At 47.7% G+C, this 26,718-nt stretch overlaps 2 protein-coding genes across 2 annotated transcripts; both read right to left on the bottom strand.

Annotated features, from left to right (window-relative positions):
• Positions 1-686: 686 nt before the first annotated feature.
• Positions 687-10,415, bottom strand: LOC126974836 (mediator of RNA polymerase II transcription subunit 13-like). The gene is made up of 10 exons (XM_050822504.1): positions 10,350-10,415; positions 9,340-9,555; positions 8,693-9,124; positions 8,179-8,318; positions 6,111-6,367; positions 2,920-3,114; positions 2,114-2,340; positions 1,893-2,038; positions 1,535-1,812; positions 687-1,259 (listed from the first exon to the last, which is right to left on the bottom strand). Exons 2-10 carry the CDS (start codon positions 9,528-9,530, stop codon positions 1,005-1,007), a joined length of 2,121 nt encoding a protein of 706 aa, XP_050678461.1. The 5' UTR covers positions 9,531-9,555; positions 10,350-10,415; the 3' UTR covers positions 687-1,004.
• Positions 10,416-16,449: 6,034 nt separating this feature from the next.
• Positions 16,450-26,041, bottom strand: LOC126974835 (mediator of RNA polymerase II transcription subunit 13-like). Its single transcript, XM_050822503.1, has 8 exons — positions 25,970-26,041; positions 25,472-25,570; positions 24,509-24,702; positions 23,550-23,700; positions 23,250-23,363; positions 22,513-22,722; positions 18,842-19,043; positions 16,450-16,751 (listed from the first exon to the last, which is right to left on the bottom strand). Exons 1-8 carry the CDS (start codon positions 25,982-25,984, stop codon positions 16,450-16,452), a joined length of 1,287 nt encoding a protein of 428 aa, XP_050678460.1. The 5' UTR covers positions 25,985-26,041.
• Positions 26,042-26,718: the final 677 nt, after the last annotated feature.

Here is a 26,718-nt window from a genome sequence, read left to right as displayed (position 1 = left end):
TAACAATAAGTTATTGAAAAATATTTTAAGATTGCCGATTATACAAAACAGTATTCATTCGAAAAATTCGTCTCACTAGATTCTCGTGGCAAACAGTGTCAAAAGCGACACTGTATAGAACACATTTCATGGTCGATAACATACATTGATTTGACTAAGTGTTATTTAAATGTCAAATATTAATTGAGTCATATAAATGAATGAGTGGTCTCCAGACTTGATCGAGATATGTGTGAGCGAGGCGGCTAGCCCAGCGCCGCGGCCGTGTGGTACAGCTGCATGAGCACCTGCACGTGCAGCGGCAGGCACGACGTGCGGTCGTGGGTGGAGCCGTCCAGCGCGAGCCACGACAGCGCGTTGTAGCCCTCCAGCACGTACCTGGAACACAAAGACGCTGCAGTGTGGTCGGAGGTGCCGGGGTGTCGGTGGGGTCGGGGGAGGGGGGCGGTGCTTACCTGAGCACGTCGGTGGTGGTGGTGGAGTCGAGCGGGTGCGCGTGGTGGTGCGCGCGCGGGTGCGCCGTGAAGGCGTAGTCGTCGTTGGGCGCCACGCTGCACTGCAGGTGGAGCGCGTTCTTGAGGAAGGCGGGGCAGGCGTCGCGCAGGTGCGAGCAGCCCGCCCACCACCAGGCCGGCATGCCGCTCAGCGGCGCCGTCGACACCAGGTACCCGAGCGCCAGCGGCTGCTGCAGCACCGTGCCCACCTGCTCCTGTCGCAAACACAGGACCACCGTTACGTAACATTGTAACTACACTATATTATCATTCATTAGCACTCTCAATCTAATTGGCTTCTTTTCAACCAAATAGCTAACCAGCGAAATAACACTTTCTGTAGTTTTCGGGCCTCAGTCCTCACCAGTAGATCGTGGAATGTGTAAGTTAATTCATGTACTATTATTAGTTCACCATAGCTGCAAACGGAGAACGCTTAAAAATTTGTCTTATTAACTAAAGTAACAATTTTGTTAGTGTCACTAAGTGAAACTTGTTTAATATTTCCCTTTATCTAGCGGCACTCACGGGCTGGTGGTCGTCCTCTCGCGGACAGTGCTCCGCGGGGTGGTGGTGGGGCGGCGCCGCGTCGTCGTGCGCGCGGGGCGAGGCGCGCGGGGAGCCCTGCCACATGAACATGTCTCCGATGAGCAGGTCCGTCATTTGCACCTCGCCGATCTCCTCGTCCACCATCTCCAGGCCCATCAGAAGCATGTCGTTTTCCTCGCCGTTCGCCATCGGAGGCTCGAAGGGCATTTGATTTGACTGTCGAATATAACATTAGATTATATTGGTGTAGATTAACGAATATCATTTTAAAAATAATTTTAATTAATAAGTAGTATTAGTAAGTTAACATAAACAGATGTATTTATAGCTTGAAAGCTATTTATATAACACGACTATGGAACCATATCTATCCCTGACTAATCAAGGATAGATATGGTTACTTTTAACATTATCAAAAGTGATGCAAAATCGTTTGAATGCGAGCTAACTTGTTGGTGATGGTTGCGACGGTGACTCTAATATGTTAGTACCTGTGTGGTAGCAGAGGTCGGAAACACGAGTATGTGTGTGGCGGTGACGTCACGCGGCGTATGTAGATGTGATTGGATGGAAGCCTGCGAGAAGCGCTCGTCGGGTGTGAATCGATCCGCCATGAGCCGGAGACACGGGTCGGGCTCGGTGGACACCAGGCAGGCGGACAGCACGCAGGGCGCTCCGTGCGGGTACAGCAGCGAACACGCGCCGCAGAGCTCACGCAGCGTGTTCGACGCGCGATTCAGGTTCGGCCGAGACAGCAACCAACTCCAACCTGAACATCAAATTATATATTTAAAATTCTTTCAGAATTATCATTATAAATTTCATGTTTCAAAATGAATATAATCTCACCCTTGAGCTCTCCGTGTCCGATCCGGCCCACCCTGCCGACCACGAGTCGCCAGGGCTGCGCGGACTGGGACATCACGCCCAGAGTGAAGTCCATCAACTTGGTCAGCCCGAGGCGGCGCGCCGGTCCGCCGCGTCTCCGTCGAGATCTGCAAACACATGTCATTAGAGATCTGATATCACAAATGAAGTGATATGAATGTAAAGCAGCACGCTGAGCGCACCTGTGCGGCACGTGGATGTTGATGGCGGCCGTGTCCAGCAGCTCGCCGCGCGCGTCCGTGGCGGCGGCCAGCAGCCAGCGCTGGTCGTGCGACAGGCAGTAGGCCACGTACAGCACGGCGCCCGGCTCCGAGCCCTGGCCCCACGTCTCGGCGACCTCCTTTAACGCGCGCGGCGGCGCCAGCACCCACGCGGGCGAGAACAACCGGTACGGTGCACGATTCTTTTCCTACAAATATATATAATTGTTCTATAAATATCTCGAGTGTTAAAAATTAAAATTGTAAAATTGATCTACAGTTTAATATAGTAATCATTAATTAAAACGAGTTAAATAAAAACGCAATCACGACTATATTATAATATAGTGATTAGTGAAACTATGAAGCCAAGTATTAAAAAGATAACTTGTGTGGAAATAGCACACATTGCACTCCAAAGGGATATTCATAGACACTAGTGAATGCTATCTTTACTCCTCGCTCGTAAATTCAGATAACAGTACCAATATCCGACCATTGGCACTAAAACAAAAACCTACCACAAGTATAAAAACTTTCAATGAAATTTATTATAAGCTTTTCCCGCGAGTACATTATTAGCTCTATAAAAGCGATCGGAAGAGACGTCGTAAAATGAATGAGCAACTTATACACCTTTAATTTTTCGGTTTCATGAACGGAAGTAAATATACTTTACACTTGGATCGGTTGTCGGATAAAATAAAATAAATGGTCGCAACCACTTAAAGATAATTTTTTATAGTGAAATACTCGTTCAATCGAACACAATAATATCTTCGACCCACGTCTTTGGATGAGAGGAACAGGTTGCCGTTGGCGGCGGTGCCGAAGCCGGTGAGCGACTTCCCGTTGGCGTGGTGCTGCAGCAGGCGCCGCGCGCCCGTGAACACGTTGAAGGCCAGCGCGCGCACCTCGCCCGCCGCGCCCGCGCCGCCCGCCCCGCCCGTCCACGTCTCGCACACGCCTTCTAGAGATATTATCTGAAATTATGTTTACAAATTAATCACTTTACCACTGACGGCTAACAGCTCTCGTAAAATCTGGTATAAATCTGGCATAGTTGATTGATTATATATATGAAGATTGGCAAAATTATATTTCGTTAATTCACTATTATTTAATTATGTCTCAATACTGTCTTGCTTGCATTTTTCTATTTTTCTTTAATATTTTTTTTATTAATTTATTCAGAAACAGACATCTTACAAATGAATTACTAAATTAAATAACAGATACTAAACCTAGAGTTTCCTTAATTGACAAGTTTAAAAGCGAACAGTCTATTGTAATTATACAAGTATATAAAAATACTTTAAGCGATCATACAAATCCTATGAGACTTTAAATAAAATTATTTTAATTTGTTTCTTAAATTTTTAAAAACTGGAACAGGAATATCTACACTATAATCGTGGTGAAAATTATTATAATAAAATTTACTCACACGACGAACTAAACTATTTTCTACATAACAACTAGAACAAGAATATTCATGAAATAATTCGTTTGAATGACATGTGCGCTTTTGAGGGCGAGGTATTTTTATGTTTATACATTGCAACAATGACGAACAATCCATAATATTATTAATCATTTTGTACAAAATAACATATCAATAAAATGACGTCGTTTTTCAAGATCTTCAATTCTATGTCTGTTTACCGATATGTCATAATCAGTGTATATATTACCGGTTTTATAATTAAGGCTTCGGCGTAAATTCCTTTTGGATCCTTTCAATTCGATCAACATGAATTTTGAAAAATGGGTTCCAAACAGAGAATGCAAATTCTAAATTACTTCTAACAAAACTATTAAACAAAATTTTATGAGTTTGTGTGTTTTTAAATGGCTTTCCTATTCTCAATATAAATTCTAATTTGTTGTACGTTTTTTTAAGAATGTATCAATGTGTGGTACAAAGATAACCTTTGAATCAAGGATAACATCCACATCTCACACTTCAGTAACTCTTTTTAATGGCTTACCAGAAATAGTATAAGCGAATATGATCGGGTTTATCTTGCGTATATAAGTAACCACATGAAAGTTATCAGGGTTCAAGAATAGACAAGAATATCCTTCAAAAGAAGTGAGATCTGCTTGCAATTAGTAGCAATAGTGCACACTCCACACAATTTTAAAGATTTTTGTATCATCTGCGTATATAAGCATTTATTTGATCCATTCACAATACTACAAATGTCATTAACATAAAGTATAAAAAGTAACGGACCTAAATGAGAACCCTGTGACATACCCAAGCTAATATTTCTGTAGTTAGAAGTATAACCAGCGAAAGCAACAGCCTGACTCATATTATCTATGTATGATTTTATCCAATATAATTGTAAGCAAGTTAGATTCCACACTACATCCTGTGTAAAAACCATGTTGACATGGAGATATTATTCTGCGTACAGAAGAGGACTGTAATGGGACTTGTTTGGTCCATTAATAGTTATTTATGCAACTGTTGTGTAATAAGGGGTATTAAAACACGAATGTGGGTTTATCACACGAGGCGAAGCAGAGTGTGATAATAGTATCACATTCGTGTTTTAATACCTAATTATCAACAGTTGCATACAAGATTTTATCTACACCCAGAATATTTATTTATTTATTTACTAATAATCCAACAGCTTTATATACCATTACAATAGACTTACAAATAATTTTACAAATATGCCAATTTAGGATTAAGAATAATAGTTACAAAACTTTAATAGGTATACATCTGTTATTTAATGCTAATATTATTACATACGTTAATAATAATATTATTTAAGAGGTGTGTGTGTGTATAGTGTAGGTGAGTGAGGGTGTAGCTGATTGAGTGTTTTCGTGTTTATGTTATACAATTTTATTTTCGTGTGTTTTAAGTATTGAGATTTCGTGTAAAAAGCGTTGCTTAGACGTCGCAAAAATGTCAGTACCTGCGTACTCGGTATTATATAAGTATGTTATACGTTTTAAAATATTGTTCTGGGCATAATTTGTAGTTACTTGGGGGACGTGAAATAAGGAAGTGTGACGGGTTCTGTAGTCCGGTATGCTTAGATATATAGATTCTAATAATTCCGAACAGTCTATAAGGTTATTCCATAACACATGGAGTAACAATATATCGCTTTTTTTTCGCCGTATAAACAGAGGTTCCATTCCAAAGCGTACACAGACATCGTAATAGGTGTCGAAATGAGAGTAATCCTTGAAGCACAAGAATCTGACAAACCTCTTCTGTATAGACTCAATTTTGTTTATATGTACTGCATAGTGAGGTGACCAAATACATGATGCATAATCAAGGATACTCCTTACGTATATTGAGTACAGAGTTTTTATGAATATATGAATCCTCTAAAAGATTCTGGAACAGTTAGCTTACTGCTAACATTAAAACACCAGGCCTAGTAGTAACCTAATATCATTCGTTACTGATTATATACAAATAAAATAAGTATTAATGAAACAATTATTTATTTTAGTAGTAATTTACATTTTGTATAGTGCAATAATTTAAATTCACTCGAATATAATGTTCTTTTGCAGCGTTTAAAATGAATCGCTCATTTTTTGTAAACAAAACAATAAAAATATCGAAGAAAAATGGAGGGGATTCGAATAACCTACTTTTTTTTACGGCGCGCGACGTTCTGGGAGTGTGGAGCGCGCGTAAACGAAAAGGTTTTTTTTTTGAAATTCATACAGATACCACGCATAGAACAATAAGAATGTGGCTGTATGTTGAAACTCTTTGCGCATGAAGGGATTTAAAAAAAATATAGGAGTGTTGTTATGAAATTCAGTACAACATTACAACACTCTTTTGGGTGATGTAATGGTTATTAGAACATTGGGTGTTTTAATGTTGGCAATAAGCTAACTGGTTCAGAATCTTTAATAGAGGATTTAAAGCATGGGTGTAGATAAAATGAATTATTTGTGTATTATATAAAATGTATCTACACACCTTGACGAGCGGGTCGTGCTGCTGCAGCTGGCGCGCGGCCCGCGCCGCCAGCCGCAGCAGCGCGGGCAGCGCGTGGCCGGCGGGCGGCTCCACCACGTACAGCACCAGCGCCACGCCGCCGCCCTCGCGCTCGTCGCCCCACGCGCCGCCCCCCGCGCCGCCCGCCGCGCCGCCCGCCTCGCCCTCGCCCTCCGCCGGCGTGCCGGGCCGCTCGCCGCCCGCGCACGGCGCCCGCATCGACCCGCCTCCACTGTACGCTGCGCAACAGACAAATATATTATTTATTACATACAAACAAACGGTCCCATTGCCTAAAGTCCCCAAATTTTATAACAGCCAATATAAATATGGCAATTATTAAGATCCAACTGACAATATTTTTCTAAATTTGGTGACAAGTTTTAGATGTATGGTTCCAGCATTTTTAAATGACGCTAATGATTAAAAGGCTGGAACGGCAGTCAAATTATTGAGAATTTTGAAAAATAATATAGAATCAAATTAATTGCGACGAAACTGTACGCACATAATACTGAATTTTTTGATTGAAATCTCATAGTCCGCATATTCGTGACCAAACCTATAATATAAATTTTTTTTTGAACATTTTCTATTGTGTCGATATGTTTACTTACAGGATGCCAGAATGTCAAAGCGAACTCAAAATGACTCCGTACAAAACTGTTATATAATATTTTATAGACTTTAAAAGCTTAGACACTCGCAACACAAATCGTTGTTTACACGCTTAAAGTATAATCTATGTGTGAGACAAATGTCGATTGAAAGTTCATAATAAGACCCAAATCCCGAATCTGTGTTACACGCGATAACACCTTACCGCCTAAAGTATAACTGTGGTTAATAATGTTGCATTTTCTACTATAACTAATTACGTGACATATAACCAAATTTAGAAACGTTTTATCATCGATACAATACATTTCAACTGCTTTTAGATCATTTTATAGTAATTCGCAATCTTGAGAATTTTGAATTACTCTAAAAATTTTAGAACCATCCGCATGAAGATATATTAGAGTAACATGCTATAGAACATATAAAAGATTAAATAATAATGGCCCATGGTGAGATCCTTGAGAAACACCTGAACTTATTTCTTTATATTGTAATCCGAAACCCTTCACAAAAACCACTTGAGTGCTTTTTTCTATATAAGACTTGATCCATCGTAAGAAATAACCATGGATTCCAAGTCGCCAAAGCTTAAGCAATAAGGTGTTATGACAAATTTTGTCAAAACAGTGTACAACTACGTCAACTTGATAATTACCATTCCTTGCATTTAAATGTTTGTGAATGTCAATAACTTAGTGTCGACACTACGACCACGAAAGAAACCATGCTGATCAGGATTAATAATAGTTCCGACAGCGTGTGAGATATGATCAGATTTTCTCAAGAATCTTTGCCTTCCTTCAACATCGACGAGGCGATAATCAAAATTGACGTATTTGAATCCATTTCAGATAGTTTGTCGTTTAGGTTTTGAACTTTTAGTGTAAGGTTTTGAATTTCCGTCTTCATTACTGCAAAATCTTCTCTAAACTTCTTAAACTCTCAGTATATTAGAGAGGTGAGAGTCTGAGTTACAGACCTTCGCGTACGTTCCTGTAGAAGCGGTGGCAATCCGGCCCTGCACAAAACGCTAAGCTGCCTTTTTTTCAAATCCCATCATTCGATACGATGACTCCGCCACTACGGAACACCCATAGTGAAGATGACATTCACACAAGCCAAAGATTACAGCATCAGTCACCACATTACCACACTTTACACAATTCATTATTAAATGAGGGTAGTTACACACAAATAACGTACATACTAGTGATTTTTACGGCGCGTGTGAAACCGGTTAGTGACCGCGCGAGACGGATACATTACACACAATAACTACTACGTTGATAACAATTTTGGATTAACGTGTAACTCATAGAGATTAATAATTATGAGACAGTATTAGAAAGTTCGTGATACATTACGACTCAGTAGCAGATCTAGAGCGCGAATACTGTTTTACTCTTTATAACAAATAACATCAACTCACAGTCGAAGAGCGAGCGGTCGACGGTGAGCGCCGCAAGCTGCGGTAATAACGTCGCACGCAGTGTCTCCGCGTACGCACGCACATACTCGCCCGCGCGCCCTGGCGGCACCTCACCCGTCCACTCCTCACAGTTCGCGTCTCTGTTCAACGGACAGATAAATCATACACATACGTTACATACGTTTACAGAGTAATCCTTCAGCTTAGTCCTGTACAGTTGCATCGCAAGTTATAATATTATGTAGAAAAACTACATTATCTATTATAAAATTCTTTCTTAATGCAAAGTATTAAAAAAATGTAATACTCAAGCTAGAAACGATTTTTCTTTGATTAACATGAGTATCACATTAATATAAAATATGTTTTAAAGCATTAAAACGCTTGCCATTATTAATACCTGTGAACACGTTACACTGGAAAACAGCGGAACGTGGGATAGATAAGTTAATTTTAAAAATATGTCGAAATACTTTAACAATTTTTTTTTATTCTAGAAAACAAACATATCTACCTGTCGACATCCGCCGGTGAAGTCCTGATGATGCCATCTCGCGCTATCCTCGTGATCGGCTGGTGCCTTCCGAGGCGGCACTCTTCATAGGCCGTGGAGAGCTCACGAAAGAAAGCCCGCACCGGTTCGGCAATCGCGTCGCCGTCGGCCGCGAGTACGACGTAGGCCACGTCCCGAGAGTACGAGTACGGCTCGAGAGCGAGGCGCTCCCAGTGGCGCAACGCGTACGGCGACAGGGACAGCCAGTCGCGGTCGTGGCCCACCAGCAGCGGGGGCACGGGCTGCGGCTCACAAAGGTCCTCGTTGCCGCGCCCTGCCAGCCGGTGGAACTGACGCCACGTGAGCGGGCCCGTCACGCCGTCCCACATCCGCGCGCCGCAACAACGCTTCTGTATGGCGTCCTGCAGCAGCGGCCGCAGCCGGCGCATCAGTCTGCGTACAATTATGTATATATTATAATTAACATGAATATTGTATATGTCAATCAAAACTTCGAAGAAGAGGTTCATTGGCAAAGTTTTGTTATTGAGTATATGAATATGAATTAATAAGAGAGAGCGCACAGAAAAATAATTTTTAGCATCATTATTGTGTACAAAGTAATTAATATTTGAAAAGTTAAATTATTTCCATGAAAAAACACGAACCTAACAACGTCCCTGGATGAGCGGGGCGCCCGAGCCCCGATAAAAGGCCATCGATGCACCGCGCCGGTGGTGATGCCATTGTTGGTGGTGGTGGAGCCGTTGGCGGTGGGGGTGGCGGCGCCGCTGTGGGGAGTGGTGGTACCGTTGGTGCTGGCGAGCGCGCCGCCCGCTGCCGCGCGGAGAGCACACATGGCCGCCGCGCCGCCGTCTGAGTATCTGTGATGTTTTGTTTTCTTTAAAATGCGCCAGAAATATACTGTTAACAATTTCTTTCTATCCAAAATTAATAAAGACCTGTGACACTAAATTGTTTATTATTTTGTATTTATTAGCAATAGGATTTATAATGGAGGGTCTTTGACTCGCAAAACTAAACCAAAGGTCGCGTTAAGCTTAGAAATAATTTTGGTAGTAAATTGGCATATTTATTGATGATCAGAGTCTGACATTGAGTCCTTAACCCAAAATGTTAAAAAAAATTTTACGCCCCAGAAGTCAGAGGTAATTTCCTGCGTTGGTTTGGTTCATATTTTCGATTACAGATCTCAAGAAGTTGTCGTTAGCAATTACATTTCAAGCTGGACAGCCATCCCTATCAGCGTTGCTCAAGGGTTTCTGCTGGGACCACTGTTGTTCGTCGTATTTATTAATTATCAAATCTAAACTGCTCTGTAATGCTGTTGACATAATCCTCTTTACCTGTATCAGAAATTCAGGTGACGCTTTCGCCCTACAAACTGACCTGTTACGTTTAGAGAGGTACTGCCAATAATCTAGATCTCAAGCCCTTAAATAAGTGCTCGGTCTTGTTCTTCAATCGCAAACGAAATCGAAAGCGGCGGCGGTCGCGGACTGCGCCACCACCACGCCCGCCGCCCCGCCAGTGTACACAGCAGCAGTACTCACTCGAGCAGGTTCAGCCGGTGGTCGTCTCCCGCGTGGCCGGCCGCCGCAGACTGCGCCACCACCACGCCCGCCGCCCCGCCAGTGTACACAGCAGCAGTACTCACTCGAGCAGGTTCAGCCGGTGGTTGTCTCCCGCGTGGCCGGCCGCCGCCCCCCGCGCCGCGCGGCCCAGCGCCGACACGCTGCCGCCGGCGGCCGCCGCGGACTGCGCCACCACCACGCCCGCCGCCCCGCCAGTGTACACAGCAGCAGTACTCACTCGAGCAGGTTCAGCCGGTGGTCGTCTCCCGCGTGGCCGGCCGCCGCCCCCCGCGCCGCGCGGCCCAGCGCCGACACGCTGCCGCCGGCGGCCGCCGCGGACTGCGCCACCACCACGCCCGCCGCCCCGCCAGTGTACACAGCAGCAGTACTCACTCGAGCAGGTTCAGCCGGTGGTCGTCTCCCGCGTGGCCGGCCGCCGCCCCCCGCGCCGCGCGGCCCAGCGCCGACACGCTGCCGCCGGCGGCCGCCGCGGACTGCGCCACCACCACGCCCGCCGCCCCGCCAGTGTACACAGCAGCAGTACTCACTCGAGCAGGTTCAGCCGGTGGTCGTCTCCCGCGTGGCCGGCCGCCGCCCCCCGCGCCGCGCGGCCCAGCGCCGACACGCTGCCGCCGGCGGCCGCCGCGGACTGCGCCACCACCACGCCCGCCGCCCCGCCAGTGTACACAGCAGCAGTACTCACTCGAGCAGGTTCAGCCGGTGGTCGTCTCCCGCGTGGCCGGCCGCCGCCCCCCGCGCCGCGCGGCCCAGCGCCGACACGCTGCCGCCGGCGGCCGCCGCGGACTGCGCCACCACCACGCCCGCCGCCCCGCCAGTGTACACAGCAGCAGTACTCACTCGAGCAGGTTCAGCCGGTGGTCGTCTCCCGCGTGGCCGGCCGCCGCCCCCCGCGCCGCGCGGCCCAGCGCCGACACGCTGCCGCCGGCGGCCGCCGCGGACTGCGCCACCACCACGCCCGCCGCCCCGCCAGTGTACACAGCAGCAGTACTCACTCGAGCAGGTTCAGCCGGTGGTCGTCTCCCGCGTGGCCGGCCGCCGCCCCCCGCGCCGCGCGGCCCAGCGCCGACACGCTGCCGCCGGCGGCCGCCGCGGACTGCGCCACCACCACGCCCGCCGCCCCGCCAGTGTACACAGCAGCAGTACTCACTCGAGCAGGTTCAGCCGGTGGTCGTCTCCCGCGTGGCCGGCCGCCGCCCCCCGCGCCGCGCGGCCCAGCGCCGACACGCTGCCGCCGGCGGCCGCCGCGGACTGCGCCACCACCACGCCCGCCGCCCCGCCAGTGTACACAGCAGCAGTACTCACTCGAGCAGGTTCAGCCGGTGGTCGTCTCCCGCGTGGCCGGCCGCCGCCCCCCGCGCCGCGCGGCCCAGCGTCGACACGCTGCCGCCGGCGGCCGCCGCGGACTGCGCCACCACCACGCCCGCCGCCCCGCCAGTGTACACAGCAGCAGTACTCACTCGAGCAGGTTCAGCCGGTGGTCGTCTCCCGCGTGGCCGGCCGCCGCCCCCCGCGCCGCGCGGCCCAGCGTCGACACGCTGCCGCCGGCGGCCGCCGCGGACTGCGCCACCACCACGCCCGCCGCCCCGCCAGTGTACACAGCAGCAGTACTCACTCGAGCAGGTTCAGCCGGTGGTCGTCTCCCGCGTGGCCGGCCGCCGCCCCCCGCGCCGCGCGGCCCAGCGCCGACACGCTGCCGCCGGCGGCCGCCGCGGACTGCGCCACCACCACGCCCGCCGCCCCGCCAGTGTACACAGCAGCAGTACTCACTCGAGCAGGTTCAGCCGGTGGTCGTCTCCCGCGTGGCCGGCCGCCGCCCCCCGCGCCGCGCGGCCCAGCGCCGACACGCTGCCGCCGGCGGCCGCCGCGGACTGCGCCACCACCACGCCCGCCACGTCCGCCATGCCACCGCCGCCACCCGCGCCCCGCGCCTCCGTCACGCCAGTTATCTCCACTTCATCCTGTCACAATCACCAAATTTAAAACTAACTCATTATTGACTAGGGTGATATTAATGTTAACACAAAAACGTACACAGTTAATTATTTCATTGTATATTATTCGTTGTATTATTTTTGTTCATTCTTTATTATTACTATCGTTGAATATTGGAATTGGAAAGAATATGTCTACTCTTAAATCATATCCCGAGAGATTACAACACTTTAAATTTTCATCTTATGAGGAACGCCGTTACGTATCGGATCTAATAGTGCTGTTTAAAATTCTAAGGGGCTTCGTGGATTGCCCTTTGCTTGTACCGGTATCCTTGGTTGTCCCCAGACCTAATAATAGATTAAGTAATTATAGGCCCTTTTATGTAATGAATACCAAAACAAATTTGGGACAAAATTGACTTGCTGTCCAGGATGTATCGGGTAGGACACAACAACACAACTGTGTCGTCACACCTCTTCATATTATAGATATTTTTTCTGATTCTTTAACTAAATTTAAAAGTAATTTGTATTCAAAATTTTCGTAATAATTATTAGTCGTCCATATTTTTATTAATACACTGGACAGCAAATAAACCGGGCCACCAACTACTTCGGATCTCTGACTCGATTTTCTCAAAAAGTATAAGACTTACAACTGTCCTAATTATATTTACAGGAAGTACGTCGAATGATAATTAAAATTACTATAAATTTATTATAAAGTACCGACAATTCACATTGCAATCGAGCAACTAACACGATGGTAACGATTTTGTCTGTGTTGACTAGAGATCGCGATTAGCGTTCGTCTTACTACAATGAGGGTAGTCGGATATTTCTTATAATTTTCTTAGTTTTTATCAACCGTTTGATCTAATACGCGTTATTTTGCTACTTTTTTCGGTCAATAATGGATGGCGACATCTCAGGCAGCAGCTCAAGCCGTAGCACTACTTCAAGCAGGCCTAACACAACGTGAAATCGCTCGAAGACTTCGAATCAGCAGATCTTCAGTGCAACGAGTTTACAGACGATATCTAGACACTGGAGCATTCAATTGCCGTCCAGGTACGGGCAGACCTAAGGCTGCATCAAAGCAGGTGATCGTTATATCCTACTTACTGTTCTGCGAAATCGCCGCCTCAACGCAATTTAAATCCAACAAAGTCTGCGTGACGAATGCCAAGTGGTCATAAGTTCAGATACCATCAGAAGAAGACTTGTTGAACGGAACCTGAGAGAGCTGCAACAGGTCCAGCATTAACGGTAGCCCACCATAGAGCTCGGCTTGAATTTGCTCGGGAGCATATTGATTGGACGTTAGAGCAGTGGGGTACGTTCTCTTCACTGATGAGACCAGGGTAAGTTTACATGGAAGTGACGGACGACAGAGAATATATCGTCGCACTGGTTAATGTTATTCTCAGTGATGCATCGAGGAAACTGTTGCTTATGGAGGAGGATCTGTAATAGTCTAGGGCGGCATCTCGTTAACCGCGTATATAGCGTTATATTTTCATCGAACCGACGGCCATGCACGTGGTTTAACTTCTCATACATTACTGAAATCCTCGCAGACCATATGGTACCTTACTCAGAATATATCGGTCAGAATATGCAGTTGATGCATGATAATGCACGGCCTCATGTTGCTCACGTGGTAACCCAGTATCTACGCCATGTCAGCATTCAAACAATGGATTGGCCAGCTCGAAGCCCGGACTTGAATCCGATAGAACACTTATGGGATAAGCTGAAACGTCGAGTTCGAGCCCGGGTTCCTGCTCCAACAAGTCTTCCAGAGCTGCGAATAGCAATTGAAGAGGAGTGGAATACGAGGTGTTCAAAAAGTAACGAGAATTTTTAAATTTTGCGGGTTTGGAGAGTCCACCTGTATAAAAAATATTTTTTTTTATTACGTTGGTACACATGCCCCTGAAGTACGATAAAATTTTCAGCAATATTCATTGCTTACTTTTTGAGTGGCAGCCGCTAACGTTAGACGTGTTTTTTGAGCTCGGCGATTTTCGTTTGTGAAAAAAATTGATCAAAGAATTTGTATCCAATTTTGCGTAAAAATGAAATAAAGTATAGTGAAGTTTGTAAAATGTTAACAAAGGCATATGGTGAGTCTGCTATGAGTAAAGCAAGGATTTACGAGTGGTATAAGCGGTTCCAAGACGGCCGCGAAAACGTTGAAGATGACGAACGACCCGGACGCCCAAGCACATCAACAACCGATGAAAACGTGAAAAAAATGGTTATGAACGATCGCCGAATCACAATCAGAGAAGTCGCTGATGATGTTGGCATATCAGTTGGCTCATGCCATGAAATTTTTTCGGATGTTTTGGGTATGAAACGTGTGGCAGCAAAATTCGTTCCAAAATTGTTAAATTTCGAACAAAAACAGCGGCGAATAGAAGTTGCTCAGTGAGTCGCTCAATGAAGTTAATAACGATGCAGAACTACTAAGACGTGTTATAACAGGTGACGAAACATGGGTTTACGGATATGATGTCGAAACTAAGGCTCAATCGTCCCAGTGGAGCCATTCTGGATCGCCAAGACCGAAAAAGGATCGACAAGTGCGGTCGAATGTGAAGGTTATGCTCACTGTGATCTTCGATTTTAATGGCATAGTGCATCATGAATTCTTGCCACAAGGTCAAACAATCAATAAGGAGTACTACCTACAAGTTCAACGCCGTTTGCATGAAGCAATAAGAAAAAAACGCCCGGATTTGTGGCAAAACAATTCATGGCTTTTGCACCACGATAATGCACCTGCTCACACTTCATTGCTTGTTCTTGAATTTTTGGCCAAAAACAAAACTGAAACGATGCCTCAGCCAGCATATTCGCCAGATATGGATCCATGTGACTTTTTTCTATTTCCAAAAATAAAGAGAAACTTAAAAGGCCGTCGTTTTACAAGCATAGATGACATTAAAAGCGAATAGCTGAAAGAGTTAAAAGCTATTACAAAGATCGAGTTTCAAAAGTGTTTCGAGGATTGGAAAAAGCGTTGGCACAAGTGTATTATATCCGAGGGGGATTACTTTGAAGGGGACCAAATAGATATTGATGAATAAATAAAGATTTTTTTCATAAAACAAAAATTCTCGTTATTTTTTGAACACACCTCGTACATTTCCTCAAGATTACATCGTCAGACTCGTGAGGTCAGTTATCCGTGCAAGGGGAGAGAATACTGAATACGGAAATATAACTCTTCTTAATTTTTTGTTTTGTTTAAGGCTTTAATTTTTCATTTTATTTTATGATTATTTAGATTAATACTATTGAAAAACGACCCTATTTTGTAAAACCCTTAATTAACACTTTAAAATTTATTAATCCCAATGAATTTCCTTTCACTATAATTATCATGAAACGCACTTTCAGAAGGTATAACTTCGATAATTGTATGTTTTATACTTTTCGAGAAAATCAAATCAGAGTTCCAAAGTAGCGGGTGGCCCGGTTTATTTGCTGTCCAGTGTATTTAGTCCGTATCCATACCGAGCGATATTGTTTTAACGCAAACTGTGTTGGCTGTAATCGGGTTTGTATCTCTATTTTTAATACAAATGTGAATTCTGGTCGTAACTAAGATGTAAACCTGTTGACAAATCTTATTAATAAATAAATATTAAGACAACGTCAGTAGAAAGATAATGTTGTTGTGTATTAGTTCGGTACGTATCGTAACATTATAATGTGTGCCGTGATACCTCATAGAAGAGCCCGGCCCGGTGTGCCAGGCGGCGGTTGACGACGGCGCTGAAGCCGCACGAGCAGCGCGTCGGCTCATCGTCGGCGCCGCTGCCCCACTCCACGCCCGGCAGGTACGTGCTCGCATCCGCACCGCGGATATTGCCCACGCTCTGCGTTCATCACCAATATATATAAATTTCTAGCTGCATATTTATTAAACTAAATATCAATATTTATCTCGTTACATTAAAATTAAAAAATATTAAACTTGTTAATTAATAAAATAATCTAAAAAGGATGCTTGTACTTGTTTTTGTGCAGTTGCCTGATTTTTCAACTTGGAAAAGCAAAGGACCCAAATGGAATATGTAGATATATAAAAATACATGCAATTAGTTATACTTTTTAGTTTGGAAACATGTTTCCTTTAAATAGTGTTTTTAATTATATGACCACCCGACGCCATTTTATATTCCCTAACCCTACTGTGCTGATATTGTCAATTTTATGGAACGATGACTACAAAGAACGGTTTCAATCTGGTAATATTTACCCGGCCGGCAGCGTTGCACACGCAGAGCGTGCAACTGTCGAAGTTGTGATCCCGGAACACGTTGAGCACGGTGTCTGCGAGCAGCACGTTCACCAGCAGCGGGCACGCGGGCGCCGCCGCCCGCTCGCACTCCGCCCCCGCCCCCGCCGCCCCCGCCGCCACACTGCCCACCGAGCGGTCTCGCCCGGCCGCGGACAGAGGCCGCTTTACGCCGCCCGCGCCGCCCGCGCCGCTCGTACTGTTGGTATTCGCTCCTGTTGATAATCAGAATGATAAAAGACATCAGTGTGTCTTTTATGATAACTTCCCTTATTTAAAAAATAAATAAATCAAAGGATTACATTAATGTAACTAGGCATTAGCTGCCTCAACTTCTGGAGTACGAATCGATTATCAATTTATATTAAATACAATGTTACATTTTTTTAACAAAAATTAGTACATTGATTACCAAGAGGGCAAATAACTATGTATTTTAAAGGCGAGAGTGTTTTTTGATTGGACTGAGTAGAATCCTGGGATTATAATAATAGTATTGCTCCCAAGATGGACGTAAAAGTTCAAATTATTTAAAAATATATAAAGGCAACCGAAGCAAAGAATATATAACAGTACAAATACGGAAGTCTCACTCCGTAAAATCAATTAAAGAAATAGGGACTCTAACGGACATACAATAAGGTGTAGTTTAGATCGCATTTCTACTAACCTACATTTTTATTCACCTAGAAGTTGCCTCTTTTTCTACAGCGTGACTCTTATCTAACTCTTCTTTGCCTAAAAGTGAACCTGCCAGTATAAGGTCGTCCTATAAAAATAGCTCAGGTTTTTCTATAATATAAAATATTTAAAATTCTATTATAAATATTATTATTATTCTATAATAAATAGGTATTTAATTGTAATTTAAAATGAATATTCTTTCATTGTCAAACCTAGCTAAACTTGGCTGCAGATAGTAATGTTCACGTTGGAAGGCCACGACATGCTCAAACCTACTTAGTATAAAGGAAATAAATAGATACCTTTAATGAATGGTAATTTCATTATAATAATAATCACTTTAAATTAGATTGTTTCAGCGTTTTAAGGAAGTTTTAAAAATTTGATATCTTTCGCAATGACCTTTAATATGCACTGCTTTATTTATGTTTCTTCATTTAGTCGTTGACAGATTACGGCTATAATCTTGTTAAGAAAGGCGATAGCCGAAATTCACTACGTTTAAAGCAACTGTTCGCTTTCAAACTCAGCCGAATTATATTCCGTGGCCAATCGCTATACTGTCATTACTTAGATACTATTTCAAACTTATGTCAAATGGCTGCACGTTTCATACTAAACCAAATTTCAGTTTTTACTTAGGCAGTCCCGCCTCTTATTACGTAATATTTACATCCTTTTAGTACCGACTGGCCGTCTTACTGTGTAGAGGCCGCCGCGCGTACTTACGATTTCGATACCTATACGGGGAGTAAGACATGCCTGATTGAAGGTACACATTAAACTTGCTTACATTACGCACTAATTCATGACAACAAACCAATTATTTATGTTCAAAATAAATTTATAACCAAATTAATGATGTAGGTTTGTTTAAACTTAGACAGCCTTACAAATAAATTTGGTTTACCAAAATTATTCTATAAGGCCGTGAAAGTTTGTTAAAAAAATACTATGATAGTTTTTTAAACTAAAATATGCATAAATGATGTATACTTAGTAGAATTACAACAACACTTGTACCTTCAAATTTATTAACTGTAATGGATGGACCTTACTAGGTATAGTCCCAGAAAACATTGTCTAGAGGTGTAGTTTTCGACAAACAAGTTTGTGGCAAAGAATCTGAGTTGTTTGCAGTTACTTCTGGTGTGCCCCAAGGTGTACCCATTTGGGCCCGGTACTTTTCTAAATTTTGATTTACAATTTGGTTGCCGCTACATATCATTCCAAATTCTAAATTCGAAAGGAGTTTCGCAAACAATCTTAAACTTTTCAAAACTAATAATAGTCCCCTGACTCACGTTTATTGCAAGATGATCTTGATAGAATAGCGGCCTAGCTCATAAAAATAAACTCCCTCTTAGTAATAAAAAATGCAAGACACTTACATTTTGCAGGAAAAAGTATCCCATCAAATCAGACTACTATATCAACGGCTCCAAACTAGAGCAAGTCAATATACTACACTATCCAGGGTGACACCAACACTGGATAGTAAACTATCCTTTTAGGAATTAAAGAACAGTAACAAAAAGTACTAGCACTTTTCGACAAGATGTGAAAAAAATATAAGTAAATTCGCGCACCTATTCCCACTGCAAGAACACAATTTACAAACCGGCATCATCAGCGAGGTGGGCGGCGCCGTGGCTGGGCTCGGGCTCCCGCTCGCGGTCGTGCTGCCAGCGCGGGCGGTACACGGCGTGCGGCGGCAGGCTCACGGGCGGCAGCAGCTGGCTCGGCAGGGAGCTCAGCGGCGCGTACTTCGACGACCCCACGTACTTGTACACCGTGGCCGGCTTGAACACGTACGACCAGTCCTGGAATGTTGTACTGCCGATATGAGATATCAGATTCTGGATGATTGTCATTTTTGTAACATTTGTCAGAGAGCTAATTCTTGTTAGCTTAGCATTAAATGATGAGTTTAAAATTTCATCAACTATTCTGCAAACGGATGTTTATAGTGTTTGTGTACGAAAGCTGTACGTGACCGCGTATAAGCCCGTGACTTAACACGAGATTAGAGGACGGATGTGTGTCTGTTGTGTCAGCCGAGATGCTGCAGACTGAAGCATGCAACGTCTGCAAAAAGGGCTGGCTGTCACGCTTATGCTAAATAGATGTTTAAGAGACAATACCAAAAACTTTTGTGAATTTTTGTTCTTATTAAGTTGTTGCCTTTTTGACCCACCGGAGCATTCTTCGTTAGCTTACATCTATGACAATTTCTCAATTCTCGTTTGCGCAGCTAACATTAAATACGGAAGTGAGGTTGAAGTCGGTAGAGCTTAAACAATATTGCTTAGCGGCACGTAAAGACGCCGCTGACATGGCGGTCATGGTGGGAGAGTGCGGGCTGTACCTCGATAGTGTCGGCCGGCGGGCTGGCGTGGTGGCGGTGCGGGAGCAGGTGCGGCAGATGCGTGAGGTGCGAGTCGTCACAGAAGCCGGGCGAGGCCTGCGCGTGCGGCTCCATGCTGGGCGGCGTGGGGAACATGTTGCTGACTGTAGCGGTGGGAGAGTGCGGGCTGTACCTCGATAGTGTCGGCCGGCGGGCTGGCGTGGTGGCGGTGCGGGAGCAGGTGCGGCAGATGCGTGAGGTGCGAGTCGTCACAGAAGCCGGGCGAGGCCTGCGCGTGCGGCTCCATGCTGGGCGGCGTGGGGAACATGTTGCTGACTGTAGCGGTGGGAGAGTGCGGGCTGTACCTCGATAGTGTCGGCCGGCGGGCTGGCGTGGTGGCGGTGCGGGAGCAGGTGCGGCAGATGCGTGAGGTGCGAGTCGTCACAGAAGCCGGGCGAGGCCTGCGCGTGCGGCTCCATGCTGGGCGGCGTGGGGAACATGTTGCTGACTGTAGCGGTGGGAGAGTGCGGGCTGTACCTCGATAGTGTCGGCCGGCGGGCTGGCGTGGTGGCGGTGCGGGAGCAGGTGCGGCAGGTGCGTGAGGTGCGAGTCGTCACAGAAGCCGGGCGAGGCCTGCGCGTGCGGCTCCATGCTGGGCGGCGTGGGGAACACGGTGCTGACTGTAGCGGTGGGAGAGTGCGGGCTGTACCTCGATAGTGTCGGCCGGCGGGCTGGCGTGGTGGCGGTGCGGGAGCAGGTGCGGCAGATGCGTGAGGTGCGAGTCGTCACAGAAGCCGGGCGAGGCCTGCGCGTGCGGCTCCATGCTGGGCGGCGTGGGGAACATGTTGCTGACTGTAGCGGTGGGAGAGTGCGGGCTGTACCTCGATAGTGTCGGCCGGCGGGCTGGCGTGGTGGCGGTGCGGGAGCAGGTGCGGCAGATGCGTGAGGTGCGAGTCGTCACAGAAGCCGGGCGAGGCCTGCGCGTGCGGCTCCATGCTGGGCGGCGTGGGGAACATGTTGCTGACTGTAGCGGTGGGAGAGTGCGGGCTGTACCTCGATAGTGTCGGCCGGCGGGCTGGCGTGGTGGCGGTGCGGGAGCAGGTGCGGCAGATGCGTGAGGTGCGAGTCGTCACAGAAGCCGGGCGAGGCCTGCGCGTGCGGCTCCATGCTGGGCGGCGTGGGGAACATGTTGCTGACTGTAGCGGTGGGAGAGTGCGGGCTGTACCTCGATAGTGTCGGCCGGCGGGCTGGCGTGGTGGCGGTGCGGGAGCAGGTGCGGCAGATGCGTGAGGTGCGAGTCGTCACAGAAGCCGGGCGAGGCCTGCGCGTGCGGCTCCATGCTGGGCGGCGTGGGGAACATGTTGCTGACTGTAGCGGTGGGAGAGTGCGGGCTGTACCTCGATAGTGTCGGCCGGCGGGCTGGCGTGGTGGCGGTGCGGGAGCAGGTGCGGCAGATGCGTGAGGTGCGAGTCGTCACAGAAGCCGGGCGAGGCCTGCGCGTGCGGCTCCATGCTGGGCGGCGTGGGGAACATGTTGCTGACTGTAGCGGTGGGAGAGTGCGGGCTGTACCTCGATAGTGTCGGCCGGCGGGCTGGCGTGGTGGCGGTGCGGGAGCAGGTGCGGCAGATGCGTGAGGTGCGAGTCGTCACAGAAGCCGGGCGAGGCCTGCGCGTGCGGCTCCATGCTGGGCGGCGTGGGGAACATGTTGCTGACTGTAGCGGTGGGAGAGTGCGGGCTGTACCTCGATAGTGTCGGCCGGCGGGCTGGCGTGGTGGCGGTGCGGGAGCAGGTGCGGCAGATGCGTGAGGTGCGAGTCGTCACAGAAGCCGGGCGAGGCCTGCGCGTGCGGCTCCATGCTGGGCGGCGTGGGGAACATGTTGCTGACTGTAGCGGTGGGAGAGTGCGGGCTGTACCTCGATAGTGTCGGCCGGCGGGCTGGCGTGGTGGCGGTGCGGGAGCAGGTGCGGCAGATGCGTGAGGTGCGAGTCGTCACAGAAGCCGGGCGAGGCCTGCGCGTGCGGCTCCATGCTGGGCGGCGTGGGGAACATGTTGCTGACTGTAGCGGTGGGAGAGTGCGGGCTGTACCTCGATAGTGTCGGCCGGCGGGCTGGCGTGGTGGCGGTGCGGGAGCAGGTGCGGCAGGTGCGTGAGGTGCGAGTCGTCACAGAAGCCGGGCGAGGCCTGCGCGTGCGGCTCCATGCTGGGCGGCGTGGGGAACATGTTGCTGACTGTAGCGGTGGGAGAGTGCGGGCTGTACCTCGATAGTGTCGGCCGGCGGGCTGGCGTGGTGGCGGTGCGGGAGCAGGTGCGGCAGATGCGTGAGGTGCGAGTCGTCACAGAAGCCGGGCGAGGCCTGCGCGTGCGGCTCCATGCTGGGCGGCGTGGGGAACATGTTGCTGACTGTAGCGGTGGGAGAGTGCGGGCTGTACCTCGATAGTGTCGGCCGGCGGGCTGGCGTGGTGGCGGTGCGGGAGCAGGTGCGGCAGGTGCGTGAGGTGCGAGTCGTCACAGAAGCCGGGCGAGGCCTGCGCGTGCGGCTCCATGCTGGGCGGCGTGGGGAACATGTTGCTGACTGTAGCGGCGGGAGAGTGCGGGCTGTACCTCGATAGTGTCGGCCGGCGGGCTGGCGTGGTGGCGGTGCGGGAGCAGGTGCGGCAGGTGCGTGAGGTGCGAGTCGTCACAGAAGCCGGGCGAGGCCTGCGCGTGCGGCTCCATGCTGGGCGGCGTGGGTAACATGTTGCTGACTGTAGCGGTGGGAGAGTGCGGGCTGTACCTCGATAGTGTTGGCCGGCGGGCTGGCGTGGTGGCGGTGCGGGAGCAGGTGCGGCAGGTGCGTGAGGTGCGAGTCGTCACAGAAGCCGGGCGAGGCCTGCGCGTGCGGCTCCATGCTGGGCGGCGTGGGGAACATGTTGCTGACTGTAGCGGTGGGAGAGTGCGGGCTGTACCTCGATAGTGTCGGCCGGCGGGCTGGCGTGGTGGCGGTGCGGGAGCAGGTGCGGCAGGTGCGTGAGGTGCGAGTCGTCACAGAAGCCGGGCGAGGCCTGCGCGTGCGGCTCCATGCTGGGCGGCGTGGGGAACATCTTGCTGAGCTCCTCGGCGCGCACGCAGCGCACCTCGCACGACTTGTTGGAGTCGGGCGGCGTCGACACCTGCAGCTGAGCATAGACGTTTGTATTATTCATTAACAAATTATAACTCTAATATTTTCACTCTTCACTCATACATCATAAGTAATAATAAGCACCCCCCCCCCCCCATATTACAGCGGTACTCAAAGAGTTTTTGCCCCGGAGGCCTCCTAGGGTTACCCCAGTGATGAGGGTACCGGCTCCACCAGAGTCGGAGAATCCCTCCCTGAGCATTCCTGCCTCAGGCTGCCCGTCGTATGGCCGGCAACGCTCTTGTGATACTCTGGTGTTGCAAGAGAATGTTGGCGGCGGTGATCACTTAACACCAGGTGACCCGTTATGCCTCAGGAATGAGAGGAATACTCGCAAGATACTTGGTGATACTTTTTCAGGCACACCACATTGAGCAGGGAACTGAGGTTTACAATCCACAGGCTGGTCAGGTTTCTGAGATATCCAAACAAAATCAAAGGCAAAAGTAAAATAGTTAAGCAAAAATAAAGTAATTAAAAGTAGCATAATAATAGTAGAAAAGGTCCACTCACAAGTCTTACCGTCTCATCGCCGCTGTTGGCATCGTCCGAATTGTCGAATATCTGTTCAAGGTCCTTCAACGTTGGGCACAGTCCGTCCGACCTGAACAGGTTCTTGTACTCTTTGCTGTCCTCCTATACGATATTCGGTATATTGAGTTTCTTATTTGAAAATTACCAATTTTTCAATTGCAAAGCATAACAATATTAAGACAGAATAAATTTCTTATATAGTAAATTAATATTTAAAAAGGTAGATTTTCTCACAGCTATATTTGTTGCCCACAGGTTTAATTGAAAAGTTAAGTAAATATATCATACCGGTTCCTGCTTCTCAATCTTAATGTCGTGCATCAGGGCGCAGTCCGGCGGACGCACGTAGTGCTCGTTCGCGTACAAGTCGCCGCTCGGCGCGCTCTCTTCGTTCAGCTTCTTCTCCTCGCCCTTAAACCGCTTCACCGGGTGTTCCAGCCTGGTGAGGTTCATACATATTAAATAAAGAGGTAAAGCGAGGGAGAGAGATGAAAGGTTAAAAATGACGAAAATAAATCTAGATTTTCTTTTTATTTGAAAGGGCAAACGGGCAAGTGGCTCACCTAATGTCAAAAAATAACACTCGCATAAGGATACTATTACCATAATATTTTGTTTTTAGCTCTTACTATAATCAATATCGAGAATTTAATTCTTGTGAGTACTGTCCATTCTGTTGAGTGAAGACAATCAATAAAAAATTGTAAAATTAAATATTTGTTCAAAGAATCGCATTATAATAATATAAATATAATAAGTACAAACTGACTTATAATGTGAACTGTTGTCAATATTATTATTGCACATATTAATGTTAAGAATATGTCACCAAATGTATAACGCAACGCGCTCAAGCTGTACACGCGTTGCTGCGCATTTTGGTGTGACGATGTAGGGATTTTGATACACATCACCGTAGCTCAGGGTTGATGTGGCCGTGTCTCTCGCCCATTCCAATTACACATCTTCAAAATAAAGTGCCTAATTTAATAAATATTATTATATAATAAGGAAACATAAGGTTATGATGTGATATTAAATTCTTATTAGTAACTTATGGACCATTTTCACACTTATTATTGGACAATAACGACCACGACATCACACTGGTATATCGATAGGTCCGATGCACGAAAACGAAAGTATATATCACAAAAAGAGGAGCGCATTCTACTTATATATTTATAGAGATGACTCCAATAACCAAATAAGAGGGGTGCCAGCGACATTCAGTGTGTCTGTCTTACCATGCGTGCACGGTGGTGTAGTCGTAGAGCATGTGCAGCGAGTGCTCGTCCTCCATGGGGTCGAGCCTCTTCTCGGCGGCGGGCAGCAGCGGTCGCCGCACCAGCTCGGCCGGGAAGCAGGCGCCGCCGCCCGCCGCGGTCGCCCCGTTGGAGACGACACCGCCGCCACCGCCGCCACCGCTCGGTGAGTCGCCCTATTTTAACATTTGTGTTATTTTAATGGCATCGCGTTAGGTAACAAAATATTATTCATATTGAAAACTATGAAATTCCCCCCCACTAAACCGGTCCATCACGGAACAACACTTTAGCGTGCTCAACAATTTTCGTGTAAGCCCATAATATATTACAGTGGGTCACCGTCATGGGATGGACAAGCGATCATTAACTTCAACTGTCTCTTTCAAGGCTTTTAAAGCGGTGCCCGTGCGTAATATGCAGGCTCGAGTCGATTGCGTGTCTTGGCCGCGAACAATCTACGTGTAAATGTTTGATTTACTAAATTATCTACGGGCCAGCACTTGTACATTGATATAAAATTATTACTCATCATTGATTATTGACTGGGAGTTTCTTGCGCCGCTGCTTCTCTCTCAGAGCGCCATTTGTTTCCGAAGCGGTAGTAGTATCTAGTATTAATATATGTCAATGCATTAGCATTGACATCTTTTTGATGTCAATGCTAATGCATTGACATCAAAAAGAATTCTAAAGGAATAAATTTTGAGAAAATAAATACATTTGTATGCCTTTTGATTATCAGACGAACTTTCAATAAGTTATTACTAAAAATCAATCATATTTCAAGGCCTTCATTTTCATACATTTGCATGAGGTAACATTTTTTGGTCCATCGAGCCGGTTGGATAGATGAAAATTTGTTATTTTAATCAATGTAACAACATACTAATAACTATACATTATATAAATATTATGTGAATGTACAGATAGTATCGCGTGTACCTGCGTGTAGAGCTTGAGGTGCGGCGCCGCAGGAGTGGGCGGTGCGAGCGGGTCCGGCGTTGGTGCGGGCGTGTGCAGCGTGGTCGGTAGGCTGGGGCCCTGGACACGAAGTGGCAAATAGATAACAACTTAAAATAATATTATTCATATATTTAAACATTATCTATAGATTCATTTGGAATTTATTGTTGATGTTTAAGCATTAAGTGAAGAGACCCGACAAGACAGGACACAACTAAATTGAACACGTCATAATGTTCTAGGAGAATGCTCTGTTGATGATCTGATTGGGATCTTGGAGGCGTATGGGCTTTCCTAAACTAATATTATAAAGAGGAAGCACTTGCATTTTTGTATGTATGTTTCTAATGTTACAAAAAGTACTGGACCGATTAAAAAAAAATAAGGATCGCTACTAAAAATACAAGAATATAACCCAAGGTGTAAAAAAATTTGTAATAAAAAATCTGTCATCGCGAGCGCTGCGGATATGTGTACCTGGTGCGCGGACATGTTGGACACGTGTGACAGGCTGGTCGCGTGCGGCGAGCCCGGCGCCGGCGACGCGCCGCAGCTGGCGGGCGAGCACGCCGCCGGCAACACAACGTTTGGCGGGTCAGTGAGGTAGTGTGATATGTGTACCTGGTGCGCGGACATGTTGGACACGTGTGACAGGCTGGTCGCGTGCGGCGAGCCCGGCGCCGGCGACGCGCCGCAGCTGGCGGGCGAGCACGCCGCCGGCAACACAACGTTTGGCGGGTCAGTGAGGTAGTGTGATATGTGTACCTGGTGCGCGGACATGTTGGACACGTGTGACAGGCTGGTCGCGTGCGGCGAGCCCGGCGCCGGCGACGCGCCGCAGCTGGCGGGCGAGCACGCCGCCGGCAACACAACGTTTGGCGGGTCAGTGAGGTAGTGTGATATGTGTACCTGGTGCGCGGACATGTTGGACACGTGTGACAGGCTGGTCGCGTGCGGCGAGCCCGGCGCCGGCGACGCGCCGCAGCTGGCGGGCGAGCACGCCGCCGGCAACACAACGTTTGGCGGGTCAGTGAGGTAGTGTGATATGTGTACCTGGTGCGCGGACATGTTGGACACGTGTGACAGGCTGGTCGCGTGCGGCGAGCCCGGCGCCGGCGACGCGCCGCAGCTGGCGGGCGAGCACGCCGCCGGCAACACAACGTTTGGCGGGTCAGTGAGGTAGTGTGATATGTGTACCTGGTGCGCGGACATGTTGGACACGTGTG

Source organism: Leptidea sinapis, chromosome 34, assembly GCF_905404315.1.
Source record: "Leptidea sinapis chromosome 34, ilLepSina1.1, whole genome shotgun sequence".
NCBI classification, from domain to species: Eukaryota; Metazoa; Arthropoda; class Insecta; order Lepidoptera; family Pieridae; genus Leptidea; species Leptidea sinapis.
Note: the sequence above shows the minus strand (reverse complement) of the source record. Positions and strands in the feature narration are given on the sequence as shown.